This window comes from Asparagus officinalis, chromosome 9 (genome assembly GCF_001876935.1).
Source record: "Asparagus officinalis chromosome 9, Aspof.V1, whole genome shotgun sequence".
NCBI classification, from domain to species: Eukaryota; Viridiplantae; Streptophyta; class Magnoliopsida; order Asparagales; family Asparagaceae; genus Asparagus; species Asparagus officinalis.
Window position 1 is genome coordinate 342,620 of NC_033802.1, and position 22,816 is coordinate 365,435.

The following is a 22,816-nucleotide window of genomic DNA, read 5'->3' on the forward strand; positions in this document are numbered from 1 at the left end:
GAACCTCGCCCTAGCTCCTCTAAAATTCATGGCTCCCTTCAGATCTCTCTTTATGAGGGTGCTAAGGGTGTATTTATAGATTCTAAATGTCGTGTTTATGGATAAGATCGAAGAACAACAGTTATTATCTGTTTAGGTGGGTTTTCGGTTGTGTAACAACTTCCACACGTTTAAGGATAACCCCATATGTTTATGGATTATCTCAAAGAGTTCTAGAAGCCAATCTTATCAGAAAATACGTCAGGAGCTGACTTGAGTGCGAATCACTTCGAAGTGACTCGGAATTTCCGAGTCACTTTGAGGTGACTCGGATTCTCCGAGACAGTTTGTACTATTTTTGGTATTTTAATTTTAATTCTCTTGTCCGACCTCAGAATGAAGTGATTCAAGATGCGTTGGAAATCTGACGAAGAGAGCTACAAATTTTGTCTTATGAGATTTTTTGTATTCAAATCTCATCATGGTCAAAATTTTACTTTTTCGTGCGGGTCACTCTAGAGCCCTCCTGATTGTATTTGCTTCGTCGTTTCACACGTTTTGGCGTTTCACGTGCCTTCCTTCACTTATTTTTATAGCATCGGATCATCCTCTTTGACTTGGATAATCCTCTCTAACTTGAATAATAGCGTTCATCGCTTTCTCTCCGTTTCGAACTACGTGCGGGAACCTATAGGTAATTTTTGACGCCTACAGATACCTCATCCAAAGTGTTTCATGCTCATTCTTTTATAGAGAAGCCTAGAATACTTTAAATATGATAGACCCAACCTTTAATTCTTAGACTTCTTCGTCTTTTAGTCTATTCATTATTTTGTCGAATAGCTAAAATTCTTCCGGTGTTGCGTTTATCGTCTGACCGTTGTCGAAATCTTAAATTGGAACTGGAGTGTTGGTTTCTAAATTAGCTTGTGTCAATGAATCGACGTTGAGCTAATCATCTTTGTTGGGAATTCGTATCTGAATCATGATTGAACTCCCAGGGATTATCCTTTGGCCTAAAATTTTTCTGGGCCTTATTTCGGTGAAATTATCGTCACGTTGATCGGCATCGACCTTCATTACAGTGCATTGACTAGTGTTGACTCGCATCGACCGGCGTTGACTCGTGTTGATCGGTGTTGACTCGCTTTGACCAATGTTGACTTTCATCGTCACGCGTTGACGGGCATCGACTTTCATCGTCACACGTTGACCAGCGTCGACTTTTATCATCACGCGTTGAATGGCGTCAACTTGCATTGACTGACATTGACTTTAATTGTCACACGGTGATCGGTGTGAATACAGTTTATACTCATACGTTAACTGGAGTTTACACGGTTTAAGCTCTTGAGGAGTTGGAGCGAGGAGGATCAGTTTATACTCGTATACTCCTGGGAGTTTTGGGAATCAGTCCTCGTGTACCCATCGGAGTTTTTTGTTCTCATTTGGCTTATTTTGCCGTCATGATGCTGACGTCAACCAAGGCTTGAATGCTATTTTTCAGAGTAATACAAGCCTTGTTGGGGTGATGAACCCTCCTGTGACATGCACAGTTGATACGGCATAAACATATACCCAAAAATTACAAGTGCACAATCAATCAAGTTATAGTATAAAGATATCGATCCCACAAGAAAGGTGATTTTAAGAGATTATTAGAATTAGTTCTTATGTTTTGTGCGTGATAAAAATAGGAATAAAGAATAAGTGTGATTATGGAGAAAGATATAATAAGTGATTGTTTTAAATATATGTAAGTGACAATAAATTGAATTTTAGAGGAGAGAAGAAAGAATCAAAGAATAAAATAAAAAGCAATAAAGAGAAAAATCAAGAAAACAAAAGATGGAAGGTTCAATTAAAGATATGAGAAAGCTAGAATTGAATCCACTAGCTAATCTCAATTAAATACAAACTATTCTCTTTTCGTCATATTTCAATTTAGATTTATTAAGTATAGACTATCAAACCATTTAAGGAAAGTATAACCTATCAAATTATCATCTAAGTCAAAATAAAAAATCATGATAAGAACAACAACAAGATAGTAATCCTAGAATTCATAAGTATAACCTATCAAACAATTTAAGATAAGCATATATTATCAAATTCTTTTTCTATCAATTAGTTCTCTAGTTGATTATCCTAAACATGATCATTTTAAGTGCAAAAAAATATTTTGCATAATATAAAAAAATTTAGACTAGTTTCATACAATTCTAAGATTCCTACAAGAATTAATTTCATATCCTAAGAAATAAAAGCAAGAAATGAATTAAAGAGAATAAGAACTAATTACAAAACAAAAGAAAAGAAAAATAAGAAAAATTATACTATGAACAAGAAATAAATCTAACTACATTGCAAAAGAAATAAAGATGTAAGAAAATAAATCTACTCTACAAATTAAAATACAAAAAGAAATAAAAAGACGAGAAAATCTACCCTACAAGACATGAATGTAAATCTAAACTAATAAGCAATAAGAAATTACTAAAAAGAAATAAGAAATAAAAAAGAAAAAGAAAAAAAAAGCAAACCTTCAAATTACTCTTCATCTCCATCTTCATCATCCAACAAAGAGAAGAAAAGAAAATTTAAAGTGAAGAAAATTTTTTTTATTAATTATAATAAAAATTACAAATTTGGAAGGTATTCTTAATTAAGAGTAACTTCCTCTCCAAATAGAGTTATAAAATTTTTCATACCATCAACCCCTCACTTTCTACCTCTATTTATAGTAAACATCAATGAATATGAACCATTGGATTGAAATCTTATCCAAAACCATAAAAATTAGCCCTTAATTCGTAACAAAACTGTCAGTATCGATGCCAGCATCGATGCCCGTATTTTTGCCTTCACAAATGGCTTTGTCTCGTCGAGATAGGTGATTTTCATATATTATATGTTAAATTCCACCTTCCGGATTGAGAGATATCGTCGTTTCTTTGCGGCCAACTATCTTGAATATATTTTTTTCATATTTGTCCGGATTGAGAGATATCGTCGTTTCTTTGCGGCCAACTATCTTGAATATATTTTTTTCATATTTGATTCTTTTTATTTTCTCCGGCTTCTACAGGCTACTCGGCTTGGTTTTGGACTTGGGCTTTTTGGCTCTTGCTTGTGTTCTTCATTTAATTCATGGGTTTTTGTTGAGAGAAGAGATCTTAGGCTTTATTCTTCATTAACCTGCAATTAAAGATAAAAACAATTACTAATGATAAATTTATTCATATAAAATAGATAATGAGGGTATAAAATTATAATAAAATATGATTATTAATAGTTCTTTGGATCCGAAATCTTATTTGCTTCCTCCTGATTTGTAATCGGTGGTAGCTTGATTTTCTTGTTGGCGAGGAGGTACTTGAAGATGGCTGTAACTTCATTATCTTCAAAAGAATACTCCTTCTGGAACTTCGGATTAAGAGTCTCTTGTTGCCTCCAAGGTTGTTGTTGATGAATGTCGACAGCAGTTGCAGGTGCTTTACCCGTCGGTTGGCCTCTTTCGACTTTCTTTCTTTTGAGAAAGCGTTCGGCCTGTTCCCCATGTAATTTTAATTCTTTCCATGATGTGGATGACATGACCTCCAGGGCTTCTAGCACATCAATGGAGAGATTATTGTAGCATGTCTGCAAGATGAATTCTTCTATGACAGGATCCTTACAATTCATTGCCTTGTTACAGAAGCATTTAACAAAACTATCAACTGACTCATGTCCTTCTGCTTCTCATCCAAAAGAGCTCTGATCAACACTTCAGTGTCATCGTTGAAAAATTTGTTGAGGAACGAGCTTTCCATGTCGTCCTAGCAATTAATCCTCCCCGGCTTGAGACATCGATACCAATTGAAGGCCGCCTCTCGAAGGGTACCTATGAATGACCGAATCATTAGATGTTCATTCCCAGAGATCACTCCTAGGTGGGACTTGAAATAAATTAGGTGCTGAGTGGGTGAACCTTTCCCGTCAAATGGCGTGAAGTTAATTAGATTGAACTTCACCGGGTACGGGATTGAATCCCATTCTCTTGGATATGGACACGGAATGTCGGTCCTCTTTATTTCTTGAGCTGATAGCAAGGTGTTGACCTTATCTTCCAGCTCCTACATCATCTTGTTATCCTCGTCCACATCTTTCTTTGGAGGATGTCGAGAAAGATCAACTGAACCACCCCCAATGATATTGAGGGGTACAATTGAACCACCCCTAGTATTACTGAGTGATGTGATTGGGCCACCCTCAGTATTTTTGAGGGGTACGTCAGCCATGATGACTTCGTCCACTCCTAAATCACTGTCAACTGTAATGTTCTGAGTGCGGCGACTCAGCCCGCTGACTGGACTCAGGTGGTGGTTGAAGTCGTTGAGCCTGTAACTCTCTCATTTGCTGCATGGTCTACTCCATCTCTATTTTTATTTCAGGTCTAAGTTCCTCTCGCTGTCGAGCTATACCCTCTTGAAGCATTTGAGCCACTAGGTCGGAAGTGATTATGAACGACTCCCTTGCTTCCCCCATGCTAGATATTATATCGTTGGAGGCGATTGCAGAGCAAGTATCCGACAGTTTGTCTTTTGAAAACAATCCTTCGTGCATCCTCGAGTAATCCCTATGTCCAATGGCTTCTAGTTAGAGCCGAGATATTCGTTGGGTTATCCCTGAATTGACTATTCTTCTGGGAGAAAAGTCGGGATTAGAGCCGTTTGAAGCAATCATAGACTTTTCTTTGTCAACCATGTTGATGGTGACTTCAGAGAATTCATCATCCTGGACAGTGGATTTTCTCTCATGGAAACGTCTTGGCTTGGGCTTCGACACTTCGGTGGCAAGTTTCTCAAATACAGAGACCCTTTGTGAAATGGTCCTGGGATAACTACATTTTGATAATACTACCTTGATAGATCTTCCGCATGGACAGTGAGAGCTGGTTTCTCGGACACCCTCCTTTTGGGATTTGTTCACACCCCCAGCCTGATGGTGCAGCCCATTGGAGCAATCCATTGCTTGTTGGTGTGATGCCCCAAGTATAACGTTACTTTTTGATGGACACGTCTTCTTTTGGGGATGAAAAACCTTGTTAACATTGTCAGGACGATTTGTTGTCGCCTTTGAACGATCAAAGGTCGCATCTGGAGTCGTACGTTTAGAACCACCCCTTGTGAGCGTGAGGTGTTAACGGGCTCCTGGGCTTCAATACGAACCCCCCCCAGGCGATCGATGCCAGAAGTCCTCTTATGCACGGCGCACGAATATGTACAATAAGGTGTCCCAGTTTGTTTGGAGGTGACAGGACACCTTTGAGCAGCCTTTGGCTTAACAGGAGTGTTTGTACGACTCCCAGCCTGAGGAACTACTCGGGTTTTGTTCACCGGAGCTTTGCCTCTATCTTCGTGCGAAGGTCTAAGATGGTCCGCCATCGTAACCTTGAATTTTGACAGGTCAATGCTGCCGTGAGACTTCTCCAGAGGTGCGGGATTGACTGGAGTAGGAACAAGACTCGACGGAAGTGAAGAAATGGCCGCGGGAGGCGAATTAGGTGCGAGACACCTTGAGGTGACTTGGGTTTGAAGTGAGTCACCCTGAAGTGGCTCGGGACTTCTGATCTTTTTGGTTGCTGTTAGAGTTATTTTTTATGCCATTTTGGACTTTGGCCTCTAGACTTAGCATGGTCTTGGTGGTTTTTTGGCCACCTCTTCCTTATTCATGCCTTGTGCCTTTTGCAAAAGGGTGCGAGCATGTGTGACACATGCACGACGCCTTTAGATACGCTCCTTACGGGTTGAACAATTTTTTTTTTGACAATGATCCATTCTTCCGTCGATGGCTTGGAGGATTTGTTACCCACACACAGTTGAAGTGATTCGGTTGCTTGACGCCTCCTAGACTCCAAGTTTACGTAATATCGAACCCCGTCTACTTATTCTAATACCTTGGAGATTTGACGAGCTTGGCGTTAGCGTCGCCACTGACAAGCTCTCTTCGTCAGAGTTGGCGTACTTTGATTGGATAACTCCTTAATTGGAGATGAGTCACTTGTAGTCTTCATCAGTGAGTACACCTCCTTCAAAGATAATATCTTTCCGCATTTGTAGGGAGAGGAGGATCTTGATGAAGATGAGGAGAAATATTCCCCGAACTTGGCTTCGTCGAACTCGTACTCGACCGCTGAATCAACCAGGATCTTTATATTCGGCTGTGATATGACAGTCTCAGCAGCGAGACTATTGGCTCCCACTATGGTCTCCAGCTTGTTTGTGTCGAAAGTTAATTTCTTTGAGGAATTCATTATAACTTCAGGTGTTTACAACGAATTCAAAACATGAGTCTTTTTATAAGATCTCTCTACACAAAAAAATAGAAAAATTATAACTCTCTTCAAACACACACAGAGAACGTTAATCACCCACTGTTGGCGTGTGATCTTTGCCTGTGCCGGGGACGCGTTAGTCCGTGGAACGCCGCGGATCAGATTCGGTTGATAGAACAAAAATTCAATACTCTTGCTTCATAAAGGAAGTAATCGCAGAAGTAAATAATCTCGACCAAGCGAGATTATTATTCTTTTTGAAATCAAACAAAGTTTGATCTGGAGGAAAGGGGAATGAGCCTCAGATCTCTCGAACTCTCCCTCTTTATGCTGAAGAATTTCACCAATATCTGCTAGCCTCTCTGAAATTCGTCAGAACCTCGCCTCAGCTCCTCTAAAATTCGTGGCTCCCTTCAGATCTCTCTTTATGAGGGTGCTAGGGGTGTATTTATAGATTCTAAATGTCATGTTTATGGATAGGATCGAAGAACAACCGTTATTATCTTTTTAGGTGGGTTTTCAGTTGTGTAACAACTTCCACACGTTTAATGATAACCCTATATGTTTATGGATAACCCCAAGGAGTTATAGAAGCTAATCTTATCAGAAAATACGTCGGGAGCTGATCTGGGCGCGAATCACTTCGAAGTGACTCGGAATTTCCGAGTCACTTTGAGGTGACTCGGATTCTCCGAAACAGTTTGTACTATCTTTGGTATTTTGGCTTTAATTCTATCGTCCGACCTCAGAATGAAATGATTCGAGATGCGTTGGAAAGCTGACGAAGAGAGATACAACTTTTATATTTTGAGATTTTTTGGATTCAAATCTCATCATGGTCAAAATTTTACTTCTTCGTGCTGGTCACTCTAGAGCCCTCCTGATTATATTTGTTTCGTCGTTTCACACATTTCGACGTTTCATGTGCGTTCTTTCGCTTCTTTTTATAGCATCAGATGATCCTCTTTGACTTGGATAATCCTCTCTGACTCGGATAATAGCATTCATCGCATTCTCTCCGTTTCGAACTACGTGCGGGAACCTATAGGTAATTTTTGACGCCTACAGGCAATCGTCAGTCATAAAGACTTTTCCAATTCTTCCTTAATTTTCCCATTAATTGCATAATCATAATGTAAAGAATATGAGTATCGTTCATTGATTGTAATGACAATGAACTTTCCCAAAAATAAATAGGAATATGAAGGAATTACAGAGCTTTTAATTTTGAAACTTGAGGCATTCCAGCAGAAGATGTAACGTTGTATTGCTAGACATGATACATGTCAATCATAGAAGAGTTTAGGGGAGGAGGAGTGGTATGGTAAATAATAATACTGTGAAAATACTTTGCATTGCTGTGCGGCTACCTTCATCCGTTGTATCTCTAATTAAAACCATAAAGATTCCAGACACCAATTTTTTGGGGTGTTCTTCGCACCCAGCAACGCTGCAACTTTGAAAATTTAATTTAACACCCCTTAACTGTGGGGTGTCACCAAACACCTAATATATACAAATTCTCAACAAATTCCGCTGAATGTTGTTACTTTAAAATGTGATATGACTTAAAAACGTTTTTTAAAAAAAAAAAAAACTCATTTTAGTTAAGAAAACACAAACTAATAAGGAAGACCATTTTTTTAATGGCTGAGGGGTTATCTTATTCTTTTTAATCTTGTTCTTATTAGGTGACGTATAACTCTGTTAGTTGAGGGTTTAAGAGAGAAAATTTTAGGAAGATATAAGTCTAAATTTCAAAGTTGAGAAGGGTCGTTTAAAATGCACCCAGACTTGAAAGGGGTTTATTCAAATTGAAAAGTAGTCGAGGAGGGTTTATGGGACACTCCCCATAATTGAGGGGTTTTTTTCTAAAATTAATCCTTAAAACTAATATTGAGGCTGAACAACTCATTTATATATTACTAAATATAAAGAGTCGAGTATGCTTTAAAATTAGCAGTATATTTGGCAATCATTTTAATGGCTTAATTGCACTGGAATACCTTATAGTTTCCTCTCCTTCGCACTTATATACCATCACTTGTTGTTTTTGCAGTACTTATATATCCTAAAATTTTAAATTTTACACCTTAACACTTTTATTTATACTTAAAGAACAATTTGGTCCCTGTATCTAGTTTCATTCTCAAAGTGGTCCTTGTACTTTCTTTTTTCTCAACCTAGTCGATGTACCCAATCTTAGTTATAAGGTTAGTCAAAATATCAAATTGGTATATTTTATTTACCCTTAGTGACAGTTTGGTATTTTTTTTTTCTGACGACATAGTGGTATATTATTTTTTGCTCCAGTGACATATTGATATACTATTTTTTCACCGTCGACAAATAAGCCTCAACTTTGGCCGGACCCAAATTTATGGCGAAATTTTTCACGCGACGCCTCACGTGATGCGAATGTGGCTGCCAACATGGCTCCCAGTGGCAAACAATTGTAACTAATCCCATCTAAAACCATCCCCTTCTCCATCACTCTCCATAAACCCAATAGCTTTATCTATCCTCCCACATTTCCTCAAGCTCTCCATGAATGAGCTACAAGTCATAACAGGTCTATCCTCATTCCTGTAGTTGCATAAAGCCAAAAATAAGTGCAAACTAGGGGGGGAACTATAGGGTATATAAGTGCTGCCAAAAATAAGTGAGCGTATGTAAGCGCAAACTATAGGGCATTTAAGTGCAATTAAGCCCAATTTAAGTTATTGCCAATTTTCCATGTTTATTGACCCCATCTAATTCTTTCCTTTCTTTTTATTTCTTTGCAAAAACTTCACTATAGGTCCCTATTTGTGGGAAAATTAAAGAAAAAATAAGAATAAAATTTGTATTTATCTCTCTAACTGACTTAGAAAAAGAATGAATACAATTTCTCTTTGCAATCTCTCTCTAACTGATTTAGAAAAAAAATTACAACTCTTCTGTATCGGTTTCCTGATTTACAAAAGAGAGAAGGGATCAACGGAGACCCTCCCCTTTGTTTAAACCTGGGTTCTTCTTGGTGTCGATGAAAGCTTGAATCTTATATCCCGTTGACGATCCGGACACCTCGCTTCGTGGAACTTGGTAGAACTCTGAACGAGTTTAAGAGAACTTACGATGCAAGTTTCAAACTCTAAACAAGTTTAGACTATGTAAAAGAGTTGATTTCGGAAAGAAAATTAATCCTCTTAAATTTAACCGAAATGGTTCACAAGACAAGGATGAAATCTCCAAGAAAAACCTTCACAAAAACCTCCACAAAAGCTAAGAAGATCAAGACTCCAAATGCCCCTCTTTGCCAAGATCTTTTTCCGATCTCCAGATGATCCAAAGATCCATTTTAAGCTGATTTTTAGCTATTTATAGGGGGTTTTATGGGTGTAACTAACCCCTAAAATCACTCTTTAGTGGGGTTGTGATCCCCTCAGATCATGCAAAACGGTTTTGGAACCGTTTAACTCGTGTTTGAACGAGTTAAATGCGAAGTTTACGTTTTGGGAAAGGACTATGCGTCTTGAACTTCGGACGCTGAGTTGGGCTCTGCGTTTGGGTCTGGACACGCAATGGTGAACCCTGCGTTCTGTTCTTGGAACACGGATGTGAACTCCGCGTCTTGAGTTTGGAACGCAGTAATGAGCTTCACGTTTTGTTCTTGGAATACAGAGGTGAGCTCTGCGTCTTGAATCTGGAACGCAATGATGAGCTTTGCGTTTGGGCTTGAAGAGATCGTCAATTGTAATCTCTTTTCTCAAGTTCTGCAAAGATCGTCGTCTTGTAATCCTTGCATTTGGCTCTTTGAAATGTGAGAGTTGTCAACTTATAACTCTCGTATATTGTGAAAGTTGTCAAATTATAACTTTCATCTGTTGTTGTGAAGGTTGTCAGATTGTAACCTCCATCGTTTGTGCTTTGTGGGGATCAGATGTCTGCAGTAATTTTTAGACATCCTACAATCCCTAATGTTTAAACAATATTTATTTGAGTCCTTAAACTTTAAAAGTCATCAAATAAGATCTCTAACATTAATTCTATTATCACTAGAAATTCTTTTTAAAATTTTCCTTTAGTAATTGTTGATATGATAAATTTTTTCATTTTCCTTTTTCTTTGATGATTGTATGATGAGTAGATCCCTAAAAGTTTTTAAAATTACGATCAAACCTTTGAAAGTCTTGAACGTTATAAATAGGCTCTAGAAATTTAAAAAATTATAAATAGTTTCCTAAAAAATTTATACATAGCTACTAAATTTTTTAAAAATTAAAAATACTCCCTAAAATTTTATGAAAAACCTACAAAATTTTTTTACAAGTGCCTTATAAAAAAATTTGAAAATTATAAATAACCACCTACATTTATTTGTTTTTATAATTTTTAAAAATTTTTGTGGCATGTAAATTTTCTAGAGGTTATTTATAAATTTTGAAACTCTTAGAGGGCTATTTGCAAAAAATTGAAGGGATTATTTTATAATTTTCAAAACTTTTAGACAGTTTGTAATTTTTTTTAGGGATTGTTTGTAAAATTTTGGAGGATTATTTATAATTTTCAAAACTTTCTGGGGGTCGACGTAAAAATTTAGTTGATTATTTATAATTTTTGTATTTCTTGGGTTGTTTATCAATTTCGGGGGCATTTTGAAAATTTTGAGCTCTTTGTAATTTTGAAAAGCTTGAAGGGGCTGTTTGTAAAAAATTAGGACTCTTTTTAAAATATTAAGAAGTTTTTTGTGATTTTCAAAGCATTTAGCAGCTGTTTGTAAAAGTTTAGAAGACTGTTTGTAGTATTTGAAAATAAAAAAAAAGACCTTCAAGGACTGCTTGTAATTTTAAAAATTTTAGGTGGTCCAATCAACATCCAGTTAGCACTAAAAAAAAAAAAAAAGGAAAAAATGACAAAAAATCTTTTCACCTCAGCAACTACTAATGAAAAATAAATAAATAAATAAAAAGGTCTTTTGTTGATGACGGAATAAACTCTAGGCGCCTCCTTTGATAACTTATAAAGTTTAAAGATCCAAATGAAATCAGTCTAAAATACTTGGAAACCATATTAAAGTTTTGCTTTTTTTAATAGAAAAGTATCAAATTATAACCATCCAGTCGGAATGCAACTTCAAAAATACACGATAGAACGTTATATCCATCCCTCGCTGCAAGTTTTGAAACAAATCTTACATTTGACCGTTTTAGTTTCAGCAACCTTACCTCACTCTGTACAGTTGGAGTTCACGTGCTGTCGTAGTCCTCGTCCACGTGTCAGGGACGCGTGGGATCCTTCTATAGTTGCCTACCGACACTAACTACGATATTAATTTTCTTTATTATGACGGACCTTTTTCGAGAAAGAGGGAAAACAATCTCGTTTTGTTTTTGACTCAATTAATAAAATGAAATGAAATAATTGAGTCGAAAGAAACTAAACATGGGAATAGAGAGAAAAGGACAAAGTGGGAGTCGTTAGAGGAAGTAAATTGGAGTTGGTTACGGGCGCTGGATTTGCGCCGTGACATCTTGCTGTTACAAAACAAAACATACAATAGTGTATTTATTAGGGCTGGTCGTCGCCTCCTCTTCAGCCTTTGAAATCTCATGAGCGGACTGATCCGCGGCTAGTACCTTTGCTTTTGCTTTTTGCTTTTTGCTTTTAATGTAATTACTTTCTTTTACTTATGTGTGCATGGACTAACCAATAAATTAACCGTAATAGCATTGACAACTTTTTTAAATTTATTTTAGGGGAATATATATATATATATATATTTATTTATTTAAAGGACTCAAGCCTGAGGTTGTTGGTTGGGTTTCTATACGGCAATTCGCAACCGTAGAATGAGAAAGGGTCCCATCGATTCCTAGAAGAAATAAGAGAGAGAGAGAAGAACGTAATAAAATATTCGGCACCATTTTTTTTTTATATTTCTTACTAATTAAATTAAATTAGACTCCCCACGTTATTTTCTGTACCTTTTTGTTGCTTGCACTTGTTCGTCTTCCCAGTGCGCGCTCTCTATATGTTTTTTGAGTACTTTGGGGCTTTATGGTGGGGCTGCGCTAGCTTCCTCCTCTAGCTATATATATTATATTTTTTCCTTTACCGACACAAATACGTACAACCCATTCATATGTTACACTAATACATTGCCCACCTAGCTCGATCGTTCCTGTTCCTGTTATTGATTCTTGAAGACTAAAAAAGAGTTCGGGGGGGAAGAGGTGAGATCTGATCTCATTTCTTTTCCCTTTTCTGGGTGTTTTCTTCTTCTTCTTCTTAATTTCTTTCCTTCCCTTAAATACTCACTCAGTACTCCTCTGTCTCTCCGCTATCTGTCCGTGTGTATCCATCATATCTAAGGGTACTTCTTGTGCTCTAGTTTTGAAGAGGCCAGGGTGGGGGGGAAAAGTGAAGCTTGTGACAGTAGAGCTCCACCTCATCCTCTCAGCAACACCCCCTCTTCTTCTTGCGTAATCCCTCAGCAATACACTTTTCCATTTCCACTTCCATTCCCAAATCCAGTGCCTGGATCAGGAGCCCATTCTCGATCTCTTCCTTTTCTCTCTCCTATATATATTCACTGAAAATACGCAGAGAAAACAAAAACATCGAGAAAGACATAGAAGATCAGATTGGAAGCAACCCAATCTAGAGAGAGAGAGAGAGAGAGAGAGAGAGGGAGAGAGGCTCCCTTGTATACAAATCCATCAGAATCGCCAGTATTAAATCCTCGTACAATCCCCATTGCCTCTCCAAATTTCTCTCAGTAATTTGTTTGCTCTATCTCTCTCTCTGCTGGAGAGAGATATATATACCGAGAGAGAGGGGTAGAGAGAGAGAGATGGCTACATCGACGACGACCCTTTTCAGAGATTCGTATGAAGAAGGGGGGAGGGATGACGTCACAGAGCAGATAGGTCTAATATGGCAACAGATTAAGGCGCCGGTGATCGTCCCCCTCCTCAGGATGCTCGTCTTCCTGTGCCTGGTAATGTCGGTAATGCTGTTCGTGGAGAAGGTGTACATGGCCATCGTCATTGTTCTTGTCAAGCTCTTCGGCAAGAAGCCCGAGAAGCGTTACCGTTGGGAGCCCATCACCGACGATCTCGAGATCGGCAGCTCCGCTAATTATCCTATGGTCCTCGTCCAAATCCCCATGTTCAACGAAAAAGAGGTCCTTTTTTTTCTTCTTGTTCTTCTCCCCTCCCTTTCTTTCCCCCACCCCCTCACTTAACTTTAGCTTGAACATTAATATGATCCCCCTCTTCTTGTCTTGTTTGTGTTTGTAATTGAAGAAGACATTGAGATTGTGATTGCTCCTTCCCTTTTGGGGGATGGATGTTAACAGGTCTATCAACTCTCTATTGGAGCTGCTTGTGGCCTCTCCTGGCCGTCCGATCGAGTCATTATCCAAGTGCTCGACGATTCCACCGATCCAACCATCAAGGTAGATAATTACTTTCGCTCCTCGTCCACCCTCAAAGATTTTTGCCCCATAAATATCCTTTTTCTTTTCACCTCGTTTCTTTTTGTCTTCTGCTCCTCCTCCTCCAATTTCATTACTCGCCTTCTTGATTTTACCATCTAAAACTAAAATAAAGTTCAATTTCTTTTTACAAATAATTTTCTTTAATTATGGTTTTAATCAATTTTTTGCTCAACCGCTTTTTGTTTGTGAATCTCATGTGGGTGATCTCGTCCTTTTCCATTTCGGACCCGACTGGGGAGGTTTTGTCTCGGTAGCTGCGTGTTATATAAAATCGGAGAATTGATGGGGACGCAGGTTAATAGGCGCTATTGTTAATTTGACGATGGCAATGATAGTTTCCGATAATTAAAGACATTAATTAGTATTTGTTAGAGTGTCAAATTCGATTCCCTCCCTCAAATAAGAAGGCTATTCCTATATATGTATTGATGGCAAAGACGATGTATCCCTGATTTCCTCAACTGCTCGTTATTGTTTTTCAATTTTGAGTAGGTGAGTTGTTTTTTTTTTTGTTTTTTTTTTGTTTTGCCCCGGCCCCGTTATTTAATGTAGTTATTTTGTCCGTTAAAAGTTGAATTGTGCTATAAATGTAATTGTTATGTGGCGTCATTTGGTATTTTCTGAGTAGGAAATCGTTACCCGTAGTCATAGGCAGCGCAAATGTGGAAAAAAAAAGTAGTAACAATAATAAATAAATAAATAAATAAGTGCAGGATATGGTGGAAATGGAGTGCCAAAGGTGGGCGAGCAAAGGGATTAACATAAAATACGAGATCAGGGGTAACAGGAATGGCTACAAGGCCGGAGCCCTGAAGCAAGGCATGAAACATAGTTATGTGAACCACTGCGACTACGTCGTCATTTTTGATGCAGACTTCCAGCCCGAACACGACTTCCTCATCCGCAGCATCCCTTTCCTCATCCACAACCCTCAAGTCGGCCTTGTTCAAGCTCGCTGGAAATTCGGTACGCTACTAATCTTTCTTTATCTCTCCCCCTTATTGCCAATTAATTGCTGCGTACTTTTGCCATCATTATTAATCGCCCGGTTAATGCTGTTAGGGGATCCCAATGCAAATTAGGGGGTCCCCTCTTCGTTCATTTCTCTCAATCTCTCTCCTGCCCATAAGCACTCTATAGAAAAACCGATATATTATAAATAAGTGATATATTAATGGTAATAGCAGTGTGGTCCCACTGGGGGTGCCTGAAAAAACGCTTGCTTTTACTAGTACAACTTACACGGCGAAAGCAGGGTAACACATGTCCCTATCTTACTTTGCCCTCTTCTCACCCTTAAATTTGCTTTGACCTTTCTTCTTCTTCTTTCTTCTTTCACTTTTTCTTTTCCATTTCTGTTCCTATGGGTTATTTACATTTATATTTATATATTTTTATTTATATTTATATTTTATTATCGGATATTAGTTAGCTCAGGATCTGGTGTCGCCGTGTGTTGTATGGTTCATATTAATTAAAATATTATATTATATTATATTATATCATACATATTGGTCGTGGTGTTTTTTCTCCTATTGTGAGCTCTAATTTTGAGTCCCCCTTCATCGTGTTATTTTCTTCATTCCCTTTTATTACCTCCCAGGCGATTAATGAAGAAATGAAAGCAAGTAAAAGCAACGCAGACCCCGCTGTTCCCGTCCCCTTGTCTTTATTATCTTTATTAAAATGAGGCGAGCCACCTTGAGAATGAGTACCCAGCTTTTTATGAATTGCAGTTGCAGAGCCAAAGTGTATCTATCTGTAAATGGGACCCCCGCCACCTGTTTTTTATTTTTTATTTATTTATTTTTTTTGTTTTGGGGTATTCTCTTCCTTCCCTTTTACTCCTCCTTTGACTTCGCCCTTGTTTCTTAGCTTTTAGTTACAGCTCTTTAATTAAAAGCTGCCGACAGTCTCATATTCATCATCTATCTACCAGTCCCAGGAGCTCTTTGTTTTTTTCACCTCACTTCCCTCAATTACCAGCACACATACTTGAATTTAGGGGGTTTAACACCAATTTTACCCGTTTCTACAAGATGAATGGATTTTTGGTTGCCTTTTGCTTTCAACTTCCAGTTTTGCCTTTTGCTACAGCATCATCACCATCAATCATCATTAGCAGAGTACTGCTCCTCCTTGGTCTAATTCATTATTCATTATTGGGGACGCTCTTAATAATTGCTGGCTTTGGTACAACAATTCAAGTGTTCCCTTTCACCCACGAAAAGGTTGAGCCCATTACTCTCAACTAAAGTTCTCTCCCAATTTCTGCTTCTTAATTCACACAAATGCTCTTTGTTTGTACTTTTGAACTCCTAACATTAATTGTCATAGTTTAATTTAGAAATCTCCCGTTCCCACTTGCCTTTTATGAAGTTCAGCCAGCATTATCAAATTATTAAATTAAATAACCCATTACCTACCAACTAACACACTGCGGCGTGAGTCTGCGGAGGGAATTATCATGTGTGTACATACATATAAAGGAGAGGTGTTTAAAGAAATAATTTTTGAGAACGGGTTTGAGTGTCCGCAAAAATAATTAAGAAAATCTCCAGGTCTCATGCTTCCCATGAAAATGAGCTAGCAAAGGCAGCCTGGGTTGTGTGCATTTAAATGGGACAATTTGCAGTTTGAAGGTCGTAATCAGAGAGGGTGATGAGGCAGATCTGCTTAATTGATTGACCGTCAATTAATTAATGAGAGAGAGTGCTTTTGTCCCACCTTCACGTGCCTTGATTTTTAGAGAAAAAGAAAGAGATGAACAATACAGTCACCCGTCCCCACATACTTTGTTTATTCTCTTTTTTCACATAGTCTTATTAAAAGAGTATCAGCAGAGAGTAGGGGTGGCATTTTCTTACCCGACCCGTCAAACCGACCCAACCCGACCCGTTATTGATGGATACGGGTCGGTATATATGGGTTCGGGTCATATACGGGTCGACCCGTATGACCCGCCGGGTTATTAGGGTCGACCCGTATATGACCCAAATGACCCAAATACTGTTCACCCTGGTCCTTGCACGAAATCACCACGGCAGCGCTCGACCCCGCAAAATTGCATTATCCAAACAAGCCTGTCAACAAATCACAAAATGACAAATAGATGCAAGAACACATTACATAGTTGAATAGAAATCATTAGATATATTAATATACATTACAATATCTAGCAGATTTGACCCGACCCAAAACGACCCGACCCAACCCGTATGCCACCCCTAGCAGAGAGCATCATAAACGAGAGAAGACCGGATCACTGACTGGTATACGCAACCAATCCCAGCGCCACTAATATGGTCATCTTAATTTTTATTCATTGACGATTCTAATCCATTTCATAATTAGTGTTATTATTTAGATTTATGTTCAATCGACTCGAAAGGATTAATTCTATTTGAATCATGAGTCCAAAGCATATTTAACCATGTATTCATCTAATACTCTTTCTAATGCTGTACTAATCCCATCTCATGCCTTTTTGTATACCAGCCCCACTTTTAAACTGAATGAATGCAATACACTCCTGAGGATACGTATTAAATTCTCTTAGCTGATCCTCTCTGTACTTCCAAAGTCTCAAAGAAGCCCTGCCCCAGGTTGCAATTCAAAAGTCAAAACTAAGACTGATTAAAAAGAATTAGTGGTTATAACTATACTAATACCATTGCTGATGAATCTCAAGTTTGTTTGTTTGTTTGTTCTGTAATCTGTTAGGGCAAGCGGGTAAATGCTGCTTTAATCGCACCACTCTATATGACATCCTGTTCCCATGTGCAATTATTCCATCTGCTACTGCACTCTGGACTAATAATATATATCTAATGTTACCAAGCAAAGCTTGCTCTTACTCCCACTGCCGCCTCACCTTCTTTTCTCCCCACCAACACTCTCCCTTGTGTATTGTACCTATTTCTGTTGAGTGTTGCCTGCCTCTGATCCTATTCACTCTCTACGCGGTCACTTTCCTTACATATTCATGTGTACGCATATTAGCTAAAGAAGTACAAGTTGGCTGTGTTTTCGCCAAAAGTTGGTTTCGTTGTCGAATTCATTATATCTTCGGTCGATTACAATAAATTCAAAGAAAACAGCCTTTTTATAAGACTCTTTTACACAACAAAAAGAAAATTACAACTCTTGAGAAAATAAACGCAGGATCGTTGTTTGGATCACTGCTTTCGTGGGATCTTTGCCTGTGCCGGGAGCGCTTTGACTCGTGGACCACCAAATCACAGATTCTGATTGAACCGTGAGGGGTTTATGATTCTGACTTCGTTTATCGAAGTGAGAAATTGAAACGATATCTTATCGATGTAAGATAGTCGTTCTTCTTGAAATCAAGTCAAAGCCTGATTATCAAGGATGGGCTGTAAGATCAGCGCCTCTGCTCTCTCTCTCTCTGCTCTGAATTGCTCAAAATGATCAGCCTCCCCCCTCAGAAAATCGATTTCAGGGGGTATTTATACCCATAGGATGAACAGTGCTCGCGAGACAGCATTTGCTGTCTCGGCGGGCGAGACAGTATTTGCTATCTCGCTCAGCGAGACAGTAAATTTGCTGTCTCGCCCAGCGAGACAGTAAAATACTGTCTACATTTCTGGCAGTTTTCGATGTAACTGCTTTCCCACGTTTCAAACTCCGTTATTTTGGCAGTTATCCACGTGATTCTCGCCCACGACGTTTCCCACGTTCTTGAACAGTTAGTGGCCACGTGTAGGGCGGGCGAGACAGTAAAGACTGTCTCGCCGGGTGAGACAGTAAAGACTGTCTCGCCTGTGAGACAGTCTATACTTGTGTTCTTTTGCCTTTTTGGATGATTTCCTCTTGAGCTGTATTTGGATATCTTTCAGCATTTTTTGACGCCTACAGGCTGTTACAAAATATTATACAACACATACATATCGAATCGCTATTTATTTGCCTACTGATTACACACCTTAATCCATAATCCATGAATATCAAATGGCTATGCTGTATGGTCCCCCGCCACCCATGTGACATGTCCAACTCAATATCCCATTCATAACTGATTTGTATGTCCCTCCTCTTGAGATTTTATTTGATAATCGTGCAAGAAAACAATGCATTTTATTTCTTAGATGGTCTTTATCACCCAAGCTATCATTCAACGGGGTGTTTGGACCATCGTCAGGTTGGAATGGGTTCAGTTCACTTACCGCATCCAGTTAATCATCACTGATCATCTCTACTCATATTTGATGGAGATTACACGACTGCTATTTGTTAGGAACTCATTTCTATTAAAAAAATTTAAGTATTCTTGGAGGTAAATCTCTCTCAGTTCATCTATAGTTAACTAAAACATGTCATAAATTTTTTGCTTAACAGTGAATTCAGATGAGTGTTTGATGACAAGGATGCAGGAGATGTCCCTCGATTACCACTTCACAGTTGAACAAGAGGTTGGATCCTCCACCTATGCCTTTTTCGGCTTCAACGGTGAGTTCTTTGCTTGGTTATGCTATCTCCTGCTGGAAAATATTAGTTCCAACGGTTGGTTGAGTAATTATATATTTTAGTTGCACTACAGATATTTAACTGTAATGCGGTTTGAAACAAAATGATTGACTTGCAGTCTCTAAGTAGATCACACTTCTCCAATTGATCTATAGCGGACTGTAGTTTCTGGTTAATCTTTCTTCGAGAACAGATTACTAAAGTTGTTATCCCTGTCAGCTGAAAGATGCTGACAAACTCTGCCACATACGTTCATGAACAAAAGTAAACCACACCAGATACACTAGCACATAGGTAGCAGTGGTCACAATTAGATCAGTGCTAGTATACTGCACAAATAGTTGAACTGAATAAACACACATTTCTCTACTGTGTGCAGGAACATAATTGACATTTGATTACTAAACTTTCTGAATTAGCAATATATGATGCTAACAAAAGTATTCAGACACCTCGATCAAAATTCTTCATTGATGAACTTCATCAAAATCGCCCTAGATAGGGTTCTGGATTGTGTTTCTTAAATATGCACCCAGATAGTCTAAAAATATTTACTGTTTAGAGGTTTAAAGATGCTACTCAGATGTCTGAATTTATATAGTAAGGTATACTAGATACACTCATCACATTAACCATTTGAGGCTTCTTGTTGTTCGTTTATCCTGCATCTCAAAGTGACTTCTAGGCTTCTTGTAGTATTGGGAAACTTGATAAACCTTGTTGAACCGTAGTTTATATCTTAATTTTTAAGTGAAGTTATCCGCCACTGCAAACTTCACAGTTGCATTATGCACCTTGTTGTAGCATGATAATGGATTTTCTAATGTAAATCAATTTCTAATTGGGCTATTTTCACAGGGACTGCTGGGGTTTGGCGGATTGCAGCTCTCAATGAAGCAGGAGGTTGGAAGGATCGAACTACAGTAGAGGACATGGATTTGGCTGTTCGAGCAAGCCTCAAAGGCTGGAAATTTGTCTTCCTTGGAGACCTAAAGGTACTGCGGTACCCATGATTAGTGTCATGTACATTTAGAATTTTTTGTGATACGTTATTGCTCTATGTTGAAGCCAACATCTACTGTTGGTATATGCTCATAGTTTTTAGTCAGATTCTACATCCAATCATGAAGCCCAAGTTGCAAGTTGGAGCACAGAAGAACAAGAACATTGTATATAACAAGCAGATAAAGTAACTAGTTCTTTTGATTGCCAACCTTTCTAATTACATTGCACATGAACAATTATGATGTTAGTTCATTTTGCTCAATGTATGTCCATACTTGTATTTATACATATATATATACATACGTGCATACAGTCATATACATATTCTGTACATCAATTGCATAAATATAGATGTAGATGGATGCAGTTATAATGCTGGACATAAACTTCTTAGTCTTCTTAGACTGTTTTGTTGAAGCAGTCAACACAGCTGGGCATCTCTTGTATCCTAGGAGCTAGTTTCAATAACTTTATTTGTGATATCCGTACTTGTAACAACTTTAGGTTAAGGATAAACAATTAAAGCACCCTGCACTCCAAAGGCAATTCAACATTTTAAATTTTTATATCCAAGATTTTAGTAAATTGAGGTTAGCGACGAAGTGCCACCCTTAAAGCAATCTTGATATCATGATCCAACAAATGCAGGTTAAGAATGAACTACCGAGCACCCTCAAGGCATACCGCTATCAGCAGCATAGGTGGTCATGTGGACCTGCAAATTTGTTTAGAAAGATGGTGATGGAGATTGCTAGGAATAAGGTAAGTAAATGACAGTCTAATGAAGAGATTAAATATTTACTTTTTTCATCTGATTAGCTCATCGCGTGGTGTTGCAGAAAGTGTCCTTATTGAAGAAAGTTCATGTGATCTACAATTTCTTCTTTGTTCGGAAGATTGTGGCTCATATTGTAACTTTTGTTTTCTACTGCATTGTAATCCCTGCAACTGTATTGGTGCCTGAAGTTGTTATACCAAAGTGGGGCGCAATCTATATACCTTCCATCATTACCCTTCTTAATGCTGTTGGAACTCCAAGGTTCAAAAAATTCTTCGTTGTCATAGCCTTTTTATTTCATTTTTCTTTAATGAGTCTGTTATCTCCGGTCGTCGCCCGTGAAGGAAACATTTAAGATGACATCACCAATATATTTATGGTTATGTACATTTCTAAAGCTTAACGCAGTATTATCATCTGAGTTTATCCATATGCCTTTGTGTCACAGATCTCTCCACTTGCTGGTATTTTGGATCCTTTTTGAGAATGTCATGTCCTTGCACAGAACAAAGGCGACATTCATTGGCTTGTTAGAGGCAGGGAGAGTAAATGAATGGGTGGTCACCGAGAAGCTAGGAGATGCTCTAAAAAACAAAGCAAGTATCAAAGCAGCTAGGAAACCGCGAATCAGAATAGGTGAAAGGTACTATTTTCACCTCTCTGTGCTTTCTTGTCTGTCCATCTGCTATATATCTCAGTCACCTCATGTTCTTAATTCCCTCCCTTCTTATATATTGAGAATGTTCTGTTTTGCTCTATCGGTATAAATTCCATGATCCAATATATCAGATTACATGTGCTGGAGCTTGGCGTTGGAGCCTATCTCTTCTTCTGTGGATGCTATGATGTTGCCTTCGGAAAGAACCATTACTTCATTTACCTATATGTTCAAGCCGTTGCTTTCTTCATCGTTGGTTTCGGATACGTGGGAACTTTCGTTCCCAACTCCTGAGATACTTTGATTGGACACAGTGGCAGGTGCTGAACCCTTATTAGATGTGATTCAATTGTAGGCTGCTATATATCTTCCGAAGACATACATAAAAGTTAGCTGCTGCACCCAATTGTTTGTTGCTTACTATAGGTGCTGTTCTTGTAATTAGGAGGATAAGTACTGTTTTTTTTTTTACTTGGTCTCTGGGAGACTTTTATTGTGAATACTCAGCCACTCGCAGTATAAGAATTGTTCTTTATAGCAATCCATTAGTAGATACAGAGGACACGAGTGATGGAAACATACCAAGATTTGTGTTTCCCAGCGGCAGCAGCGGCAGCGGCGGCGGCGGCATTTTTTGTTCTCAAGTTCATCATGTGTAAACAAACGCTCTAAACAGACGGTGAGCGTGGGACTTCTCCTAGTTTCTTACATTCTTTTGTTTGCAAGGTTCTGTTTGATACAAGGTCAATAAAACATATAGCTGGAGAGACATAATGATATTTTGGTTGTTTTTTTACCTAAAAAAAATGCTGTCACCTTTGTAATAATGATGATGAAATTTTATATCCCTTTTGCCTGTTGCATAGCGTTTCTTCTTAATTAGGATAAATTACACTTAAAAACCCTACTGTTGCCCGGTAAATTTAGTGCAACTTCTAGATAGTTTAGGGTATTTAACTGTAGCGTTTTAAACATTGGATATTTTAGAGCAATATCGGGCAAACAGTAAGGTATTTAAGTGTAATTTACCCTTTGAATTAGTCATGACTTTGCACCAATTACACTTTATCATCCACATTAAAGAATTTATGTGCACGTTAAAATTCAGAA

General features: G+C 38.2%; 1 protein-coding gene across 1 annotated transcript; it reads left to right on the forward strand.

Moving 5' to 3' along the window:
- LOC109824831 (glucomannan 4-beta-mannosyltransferase 9-like) lies at positions 12,388–22,554 on the forward strand. Its single transcript, XM_020391479.1, has 9 exons — positions 12,388–13,463; positions 13,638–13,736; positions 14,492–14,744; positions 19,137–19,247; positions 20,124–20,260; positions 20,919–21,032; positions 21,110–21,309; positions 21,497–21,691; positions 21,838–22,554. The coding sequence occupies exons 1-9, from the start codon at positions 13,131–13,133 to the stop codon at positions 21,998–22,000; spliced, it is 1,605 nt and encodes a 534-aa protein (XP_020247068.1). The 5' UTR covers positions 12,388–13,130; the 3' UTR covers positions 22,001–22,554.